At 41.8% G+C, this 10,370-nt stretch overlaps 1 protein-coding gene and 1 long non-coding RNA gene across 2 annotated transcripts in view; both read left to right on the top strand.

Moving 5' to 3' along the window:
- The window catches only part of LOC133396119 (uncharacterized), a 24,237-nt gene extending 23,416 nt beyond the window's left edge, over positions 1–821 (top strand). Inside the window, exon 4 of the long non-coding RNA XR_009767323.1 lies at positions 713–821. This is a non-coding gene — a long non-coding RNA (uncharacterized LOC133396119). The remainder of the gene's footprint in view (positions 1–712) is intronic.
- A 4,236-nt stretch (positions 822–5,057) lies between these two features.
- On the top strand, positions 5,058–9,914 carry LOC133395630 (nascent polypeptide-associated complex subunit alpha, muscle-specific form-like). The gene is made up of 2 exons (XM_061664707.1): positions 5,058–5,187; positions 7,296–9,914. The coding sequence occupies exon 2, from the start codon at positions 7,331–7,333 to the stop codon at positions 8,699–8,701; it is 1,371 nt and encodes a 456-aa protein (XP_061520691.1). The 5' UTR covers positions 5,058–5,187; positions 7,296–7,330; the 3' UTR covers positions 8,702–9,914.
- Positions 9,915–10,370: the final 456 nt, after the last annotated feature.

Consider the following 10,370-nt stretch of genomic DNA (forward strand, 5'->3'; position numbering starts at 1 on the left):
ATGCTTGCATAAGTATCCGCGTGCGTGTGCGTGTGTGTGGTAGGTGGCACAGATTTATGAAAGGAGGTGGTCATCGATGGAGGGAGGACATAGTGTCGTAGCGGTTAACGGCATGTGCGCGCTTGCGTGTGCGCGTGTATACAACCTTGCCTCCGACTCGCCATTGTGACTTGGCAAAAGGCGAGCGGGCAAGACAACAACAAAAAAAAGACAAGGGGCATAGATCTCATTTTAGCACTGGGTTAATTTGTGCTTTTTTTTCCCTCCCTCTCTTCAAGGCGGGAAACAGATCAATAGCCGGTGGCGTGCGTTGCGTGTATACATGCTCGTGTGTAGTTGACGAATGACAGGCGCAACGCGAACGACTTGACCGCTCATTCCGTCGTCGTCCTGCGTTACAGTCATTCTTTTTTTTTTTTTTTTTTGGGACATTATGATGATTATTTGGGACATATTTCAAGTGTCAGCTGCCGTGGTTTGCTCGTGCGCGTCTGAGAAAGCAGCAGAGGGGCTTGTAGAAGTGGGCCAGAGAGAGACAAAGAAGGAAAGATGGAGCTCGGAGTAAATCATGGCGGCGGGCTCGCATCGTCCCGGGCGACGACGACGGGCGACCGTTTCCCGCCGTCGCGTACGTTCGACCGCCAGAAGTCGAGACGACGCTAGTAAATGCAAATTTTCAACGCTGGTCTAACTTGTTTGTGTCTTGTTGCAGTTGGGGACACAAAATGGCGGACTGCGGCAGCGACTTTTCTCTCTCGGACTGATTTTCTTCAAATCTGTGCCCCGCGCCGGCGCTTTTCCAGAGCCACAGCATGCTTCCTTGTCCCTGAGACCCTTAACCTGTGATGATGTGAACGCTCACAGGTGAGGTCCTTGGGAACAAAGACGCACGCAATAATAAGGTGTATCCAAAATGGAAAAATAAGTTTCCAGAAGGAGCGGGAGAGACGGCTGTCGGATGTCCGTTAGGGGGCGGTAACTTCCAACACAAATGTGCTTTTTCACTTACATGTAAATGACATGTAAACTCAATGTCAACAGTCAAAGCAATGTCACTCTTCAGTAATGTGGCAAGTCTTTAGTTGCAAACTTATTTCAGGTGAAGTCACGTAGAATCAAGCTAAGAGGTCCGAAATGGCCCTCTCTGTGACTTGGACGACAGGAGCAAGGAATTTCAAGTCCTGAATCACATAATGTCAAGTATGAAAGGTACACATTCTTCACTTTCACTTACGCAATTTGCGTTCATCGGTCCGTCACTTATATTTATGAATATCAGCTACGGAAATAAGAAACAAAGCTGAGATCTTGAATATTAAGCAAGAGGAACGAGGTAGCTACTTTGCACTTTTTGGACAGTCGTGTGTATGCTTCACTGTCATTTGTCTTGCTCTAGAAACGTATGTCTTACTTAGTTTTCATGGTGTAAAATGACCGCACGCGGTGTCTGATGCTACCAATCTGCAAATAAATTGAAGCGCCCGTCTGGAAACGTCTCGCCTGTTGATTGAGCCGAGGGACGGCTACGCGAAAGGTTTTGACCTCCATGCCCGCATCATGCGAGCAAACTGATGATTTTCATCGTTGTCATGGTGAATAGGTACCATCTCATTTCGAGTGCCAGCGTGGAACCTCCAAAGTGGAACACAATCCGTTGCGTCATGCTGGTTGACTTCCACATTTTCCATTTTCTACACAACAAATCATAAAGTGAACTGATTTATTCTAGCCCTCATAAATCCTTAATGAACAATACAAACTTGCTTAAGTAACATTACAGTAACAACATAAGTAACTAAATGTAAAATTTGGTTAACTACTACACAATAAAAATAAAGGAAAGTAAAACTACTCGCTTTTTGAGAATACCCAACGGGGAGGCAACAGGATGACGCATGCCTGACACCCAGTGGTGTTTTGTGGATATTTCTAGAACGAAGAAAAGCCTTGTGGACATACAACGTCATTATCGGTCATTCTGTTTTTAGCAAACTTGCCACTCAATGTGTGAATGTTAAACATTTGTGTTGCTCATTTTGTACTGAGCAGCTAGCCGTCGCAATCGGTCAACTTGCATTTTCTGGTTCCTGCCGAACATGGACATCATGTCCAGTAATCAGAATCATCTTTATTTGCCAAGTATGTCCAAAACACACTGACACTGACTGAGCTTATTTATTTATTTTTTATTTAATCTATTTTGTTTTAATCTGTGTGGGATACATACTTCCAAGTTGAGCCCCCCCCCCCCCCTAAAATTGTTAAATTAAAATGAATCCATATAATTTTTTAATCATTAAATAGTAAATCAGGTAATGTAAATAAAATAAGAAATATTAGTAAAATAGACTTTTTTTAGACATTTTTATTTGAACAATTGGTTAATCATAATCATAAATAATAATGAAATTGATTAGAAATAATGACATTCAAAAATGAGAATGAACTTTTATGTGCACATTTTACAATTACAACATGGGTGACATGCGACCGGCGCATTTGCGCATCCCGAGCCAGACTGAAACGCATTAGTACCCAGTTCGCTCGCCGGCTGGCTGAAAAAGCACATTAAGCGGCTGCATTGGGAGCGCTGTGTCTGGTAACCATGGCAAACCACACGAGAAGGGATGGAGGCGGGTGGGGTGGGGGGGTCTGCCCTCCCTTTTCCCGCAGCCACATTTGACCACCGCCATTTGAATATGTCTGGCATTGTTCTTGTGGTGCTGCTGCTCCGGCTGGACATCCTTCGCCGATATCGTTAGCCTACTAGCGTAGTTGCCTATTTGAATGTTTGCGGAAAATGTGAAACAACACAAATTCTCGAGTGAAGTTACCTTCATTCAACCTTTGCAAATTACCGTGACCTGGGTGACTGAGAATCTACAAAAATGTCAAGAAAGAACAATTATAGCAAGCAGATTGGTATTTTTTTTTTATTGATAATCGTTGGCAGTAAGTTACGCAATTATGACATTACACCAACAATATGCTGACAATTTAGAGTCCTTTTTTAACCTGACGTGCATGCTTTTATAATGTGGAAGGAGAACATGCAAACTCCACACAGGAAGGCTCGTGCTGAGATTCGAACGAAGAACCACAAAAATGTGAGGCAACTGTGGAATCCACTAGTGCGCTGTGCTGTCACCCCAAAAACATTTTTACCCCAAAAATGCTCATAATATTTATAGCCATTGCAGCATATTTTTCATACATTCAGTCGGACTTGATACCGAGCTCCATCTTGAAATGGACTCATGATAAGATAAAGTCATCCTCAAACCTGGTATGAGTTGTATATACGATGAAAACTTTTTAAAATGTTGTTTGTTAACAAATATATATTTATATGGAGGGTGGTCCAAAAGTAGGGTTCCACTTCGACAAATCACTTTTCAGTAAACCCCCGCTATATCACGCGTCACCGATCGCGGTCCTGCAGTATCGCAGATTTTTCGGGTTAAGTGTTATTGCAGTAGTTAATTCAATTTTTTTGTCGTGTTTGTATAATATTTTTGTGTTTTCCATTGCTCTTGCTCTCTCTCAATATATTATACATGTTTGAATGGGTTTATATTGTTTGAAAGGTGTGTTTAAAGACCTTCAAAATTGCTGTAAATGCTATAAAAACATGCCTAGGGTGTATTTAAACAGGGTATTTCTGTATCTTGGGTTTTCACTTATCGCGGGGAGGTCTGTAACCTTACGCCAGTGATGGAGGGGGTTACTATATTTTCCCCTCACGCATTTTACCTTTCTGTGCTCCTTCCTTCCTTTTTTCTCCCCTCACGGTTGCTTTTCATTCTTGCATCCTTACTTGCATCCTTCCTTCACTAAAACCTACTTCCTACACCCCTCCTTCCTTTCTGACCGCTCTCCTGCCTTCCTTTCCTCAGACCCACTTTTTATTTGTCCATCTTTACATCCTGCTTTTTTGCATTCCTTCCTTACCACAGACCTTTTTTCTTCTTTCCTTTCTGACCTCCTTTCTTCCCTGCTATCTTCCCGACTGCCTTCCTTCATTTGCTTAAAACTACTTGCCTTCCTTCCTTCCTTCCTTCTTTCCAAGTACCTGTCCAAAATTGCTGTAAAATCCACTTTATTTTTGCTTGACTCAAATTATTTGTGATTATTCATGGTGCTTGTAAAATAAATTGTAAGTGTATATGTTGGCGCATCATATATATATATATATATATATATATATATATATATATAAACTTTATATATGTGTATATGTGTGCGTGAGTATAACATTACATATTCAATTTTATATTTATAATTAAATTTAAATGTTAGCTATGCATAAACACTGCTACTACTACATATACAGTATCGTATATATATTTAATATATCATATTATACTTATGATTTATGTCATATGTCACATTTGAATATTTACATTTGAATTATTCATTCAGTTTCATTTAAGTTATATTTACATGCACACTGCTACTACTGTATATACTTTACACTTCGCATATATATTTTACACTGTAAATAAAATAGATTTACATTCACACACCACGTATGGTTTTTAATGGAGAACGGCGATGTTTTCCTTTGTTATGTGCGCGTGTAAGAACGTCCTCTATGGCTTCATCATTTTAACAGCAGTAATATTAATTCTATTATGAATAATAATAAATTATGCCGCTTTTTCCTACTTGGGTAGATAAGCTTTTACACCGAATTTATTCCAACAAAGAGGACAAAAAACACGTCGTCACATTGCCTTCGATTGTCGCCATTCTTGTATTCTACTTTTTTCCGACGTGCCATTCAATTTGCATTTTTTTCTATCCATCCATCCATCCATTTTCCTTACCGCTTTATCCTCACAAGGGTCGCAGGCGTGCGGGAGGCCTATTCTAAATATTAAAATTATTTGATCTGTATAAAATATAGAATGACAATTAATTTTATTTTGTGGCTCCAAACTAGTATGTAATTGTACGTACATTTTCGTTAAAATTGGAAAATAATTATGTAGGAACCAAGGCGACGCACCGTCTCGTTCCTACCCGGGTCGATTGTATTGCACGGACCACCGGAAGCGACACCAAATTTATTACTGCCGTCACAGCGATAATATTTGGCGCATTTTTGGGGTTCTCCGTCGACAACAATTTCATGCGAGATTTTGTGCGGAATCATTTCAAAGGCATCACGGGGACAGTTTAAAGGTAAGAGAGCTGACGTTAGACCGAGTGTGACAATTTAAACGGCAACATTTGCTCGCTTTAGCACTCGCCTCCTCGCCGCGGTGAATTTTGAAACCGACTAAGACCTGGAAAACAACCCGCTCCATAAAAGCATAGTGATTGTTTGCTGGAAAATGATGAACGTGCGTGGTCGGTTTTCACGGCGAAAAATAAAGGGGATTAGGTGAATTTTTTTCGTTTGGTCCTTTTAATATTCCACGAAAGTAGCGTTTGTGCGGCTTGGTGTTTATTTTGTGATGGAGCATATTCGCCAGTTTGGGGAAACACTTGAACGTCGCGACGCCTTCCCGCCATTTTAAGAGTGCCTTCCAGGAATTAGTCTGCACCGCGATAAACACACCCTCCCACAAAACAACGACGGCAATCATTGAAAAAAAACGACTGTACCGTTTAATTTTGCGTAATTTACACCGTAAGGAAATATTATCCCAACATTTTAGCTTTTTTCGAGCGTTTTTTAAAAATTTTAATGAGCCGGCGATTGTGCCGTTTTCCAGGCGGTGAAAATCACAAAAATAGTGAAACCCAAACAAATTTAAATGACTATGGCTCTATTAAACGCAACGTTTGTATATTTATTGATAAACTATATTTTGTTTTGGCCCTAAAATATATATTTTTATTATTTTGTGAGTGTCCAGAATATCTTACACTGAAGAATAGGTTAAAAATGTTCAATGTAGTTTAGTAAGGATAATATTAATTCAAGATTGGCAAACAATTAAAACGGGTAATTCTTTGGGGGGGCTAATCCCTCAGTAAGTATTATTGATTGTATGGAACGTGCAAATTAAATTGATTCTTGCTGGGATTTTAATTTGCCTTGCACAACCACAACACATTAAAAAAAGTGCATTTTAAATATTACTAAAGGACTACTGTATATTGAGAAAAAAAAAACGAAAGCGGAGCTAAAAATGCCACGATTCTTCTTGCATTGCACGTAATTGTCTGCAGAGGGCAGCAGCATCCATAATGGACTCAGGGTGTCATCCGTTGTTAAACATTAGGACTGGGAGGCACACATTAAAAAAACAATGGTAGATTCCCCATTTTAATTGATTCCCTCCCCCCTGTTTTTGTAATAGAAAAAGCAAATGACAACAAATCGTTAGCGTAATAGCACAATTACCTATGTAATTGAGCATTTTCATACATTAAGGAAAAAAACAAAAAATGAGAGTCTACTTAACTAAATTCAACCTTTGTGGATTGCCATGAACTGGTTGACTGAGAAACTACATAGACATACATACAAATTTTTTTTTAGCAAACTTATTGCATTCTATTGGTATTGTGACAGTAAGTTAAAATGACTTGGACAATTATGCTATTGGGCTAACAAAATGCAATTTTGTTTTTCATTATTCCCTTCTGTGATTTTTTTCCCTCAACATTTACTTGCATCAGCTTCACCATAAATAACATCTCTTTACAGATAATGTAAAAATAAGTGCTTCCCCTTGGAAAATGTCCCATTTATCTAAATGTTTGTAAATGCTATTGTTTGTCATTTTTATTTTTCTTCTACAATTTACCGTCATTAAATAAGATGTCAAATTGCATGCATCGAAAAAGGAACACTGCACTGCAATGTATGAAAGGTTCTGCCCATGTTGTCTGTTTTTAACACAGATTGCTGCTAATCTTGTTTTATGTCGTTAATCGTGTTTCTAAAATGTGTTTACATGTTATACGTAGAAGCATTGCATTTCAGCGGAGCAGCACTTTGAAGTGTGGAAGGCGCAAAAAAAAAAAAAAAAACTAGAATTATTAGATGAAATCAATTCGTCCTATTATTGGTTACAGTCGTCTGAATTTTTCGGGGGATCTAGTACTCATCTCCAATTCACCTAATACTGTTTTATTTGTATTTTATTTTTTAAATTTGTTATATTTTATAAACCTAATCTTTTTTGTGTCTGCTCAGGGAAAAGTCTTAATAGAAAAGTAGTGCTTTGCCGTCATTTTGTGGATTATTGACCATAATAAACCTTTATGCTAGTTGTGGCAGGGCTCTGTAATTATAATTGTCAAATAATTCCAATGTTGGACTTACTATTTTACAGATGTCGATTTAACCGAAGGGGTCCGTGCAAGCGGCATGGAAGAAGAACTGAAAGCGGTTGAAGAAGCGCAAGGCAACGTTCCGAGCCAGCCGGAGTCCAGCGACGACATTCGTGACAAGGTTTTGGTGAAAAGGGGCAGGGGAAGACCCAAAGGTTCCAAGAAGCCGCAGATCAGCGTTCCCGACGTCAACCTCATGGAGCTCGTTTCAGGCATTGCCAACAGCGGCCCCGCGCTGGGCTTTGAGAACGCGAGCGGCGGCGACGATCACGTGCCCAAAAAGAGGGGTCGGCCAAAGGGCTCCGGCAGCAAGCGCGTGGCGGAAAAGGCGGCCGACAACATCGGCTCAGACACGCCCAAAAGGGGAAGGGGACGCCCCAAAGGATCCGGCAAGCGAAAGGTGGAGCACATCACGAGCGAGGAAGAGAGCGACGAGACGGGGCAGACCGACGGCGCTTTAAAAAAGGCGCCCCGAATCGAGTTAGGCGACGGCGACAACAACTCTCCCAACGGCATCGCCGCCCCGCGGGGCAGAGGAAGGCCGAGAAAGAGCAGCGCAGAGCGGCGCCCGGCGCCCACCTTGGACGGCCCCAAAAGAGGGCGAGGCCGACCAAAAGGCTCCGTCAACAAGAAGCCACCCATGTCTTTGGCGCTCTTTCAAGCGGGACGCCCTCGAAGAAAGCAGATCCCGCCCTCTAGGCTGGTCATACGTCTCCCCGGAAAGAAAGGGAAGCGCGGGAGACCCAGGAAAGTACCCTCCGGAAGAGGCCGTCCCAGGAAGTACCCTCTGCCGCCCTCTGAGGACTCCAAAAACAGAGTGTGGAAGCCTCTGGGGAGGCCGAGGAAGCATCCCATCGCTGGTGCCGCGGGGGGAGCCCCGGTCGTCCGTCGGGGCAGAGGCCGGCCGCGCAAGTCGGAGGCTTTAAAGCGTCCCGGCGCCTCGTACGACGGACCCCCGCGTAAAAGAGGCCGTCCTAGAAAGCACCCCTCCGAGCCCGCTAAGCCCAAAGTGTGGAAGCCCCTCGGCAGGCCCAGGAAGTATCCTCTGGTGGATCCCCCGGAGGGAGCCCCTGCACCCCCCCGCCGCACGCCCGGTCGACCACGCAAGTCCCACTCCAAACGTGGCGCCCACCTGCGCAACCCCGCACCCTCGCCGCGCCCCCCGGGGCGCCCTAGATTGACGGAGGAGGGCGTACCGCGTAAAAGGGGGCGTCCCAAAAACTCCGGCAACAAGAATAAAGTCCAAAACGAGGCCCAGCCGGACGGCGCCCCCTGGAACCATTCCGCCGGCGCCAGAGAGGAGCGCAACGACGGGGAGGCGGAGCAACGTGAAGATGCCGCCCCACCCCAGCAGCGGGAAGACAACAACAACACCGCCACGGAGGAGGGGGGGGCCGCCCAGGAGTGACATCGCAAGCGCTTGATGAACAATCCATCAAGGTGTTACACTTGTAGGCAACATTGTAGTCTGGTAAGTTAGATAACCTTCTACCGACTAACCGTCTTTTCTTTTTCATCATGTCTTACTAGAAACTCTTCTACTTTGTTTTTTGTTTTTTTAAGACTTCTTATTGCTCCACTTTAGTTCTTGCGGGGAGTTTCTAGTTTTTAGCGTGACACCGCTCGATTCAGGCGTTTCGGCTCCATGGCGATCAGGAGGAAGTAGAATAGTGAGAAAAAAACATGCGTAGAAGTCTTTGTAATCTTTGCCTTTTTTAAGACCCAGAAAAAGATGAAGTCAACGCTAACTTGTATGTTAGCATTGATTTTAAAAATGGGAAAAAACAAAACAAAACAAAAATTCCCCTACCAGCACACGTCTTGCTTTTAGCCCTCTAATGACTGTAAAATGTTAGTGTTCACACTTGGGAAACATATTGGTGATTTTCGGCCCCCTGCGAACACGCCTACAATGTAATACTTCACTGTGTAATTTGTTGAATTCCTCATAAAAAAATATCATACTGTGTTAAATGTTTCTGTGCTTTTTATTTCTCCATAGTTTTGTAGTCTGGTGGATAACATGATGTAATGCTTGATAGTCCATGTTATTGCCGTCTTATTTCAATTCAGTTTTGTTTTTGTTTTTTCCCCCCCCCCATTGATAGCCAAAGCTTTGAATGTACCTCCTTTTTAAAAAAAATTATTTTATTCTTTTTAAAAAAAAAAAAATTCCGGGTTTTAGTCTCATGTATTGCTTGACAAAAAATAAAATAAAAAAAATAATAATAAAAAAAACAGAGCTATGTCTCAAACGCCTTCCTGCCATCAAGATTTCTTCCTTTCTATTTGGACTTTTACCCACCCCAGCCTACCCTTCATTTTTTTTTCAAGTCGCATTAGTGTGGTCTCTCCTTCCTCTATCCTTGACAAGTAGCTGTTAAATATTTTTCATACTGTTATGATGATTTTATTTTATTTTTTTATTCATTGTTGGGTAACCACGTTAAAAAAAGATTTAAAATGGCCAATCATGTTTCTCTATCACATGTAAACATTTTGATGAAAAAAAAATTCAATTCAAGCCAATAAAGTGAAGCTATTTGGATTTTTGTGTTTTTGACAAGAAGCCAATTTGTAAGATATGCTCTTGAAATAAAATGTTGACCTTGTTGTTTTTATTTGGTAGTCCATTGGTGTGTGTCTATAAGAACTCAGAAAGACGGACCAAAAGTTGTTAGCTGACACAAGTGTGAGTAAATGGAAGTGCATTTGTATCATGATGTTATGTGATTGACTTAAATCATAAACAGAGTTTATTTGTAGGTTGAATATACATGTAATTTGAGGCTTTCTGTGATGAAATCTTCAAATTTACAAGCAGATTTTCCACCTTTTTCTGGTGTTTGAAAATCCATCTGAGTGGATGAACTCTGAGAGCAGTCAATGTTACATTTGCTGAGTAAATTAAAAGTTGCTTTTGTTAATGTTGACTTAACTGTAAATACAGTTTATTTGTCGATTAAAATGCAGTGGACTGCCTTCTGGTTAAAATGTTTTCAAATTGAGGGCGAAATGACGTCACGCCGACGAAAAGGCGGGCGAAAAAATCCGACGGAGTGGGACCTCCGCCGACG

The sequence above is a fragment of the Phycodurus eques genome, chromosome 20, assembly GCF_024500275.1.
Source record: "Phycodurus eques isolate BA_2022a chromosome 20, UOR_Pequ_1.1, whole genome shotgun sequence".
Taxonomy (NCBI): Eukaryota; Metazoa; Chordata; class Actinopteri; order Syngnathiformes; family Syngnathidae; genus Phycodurus; species Phycodurus eques.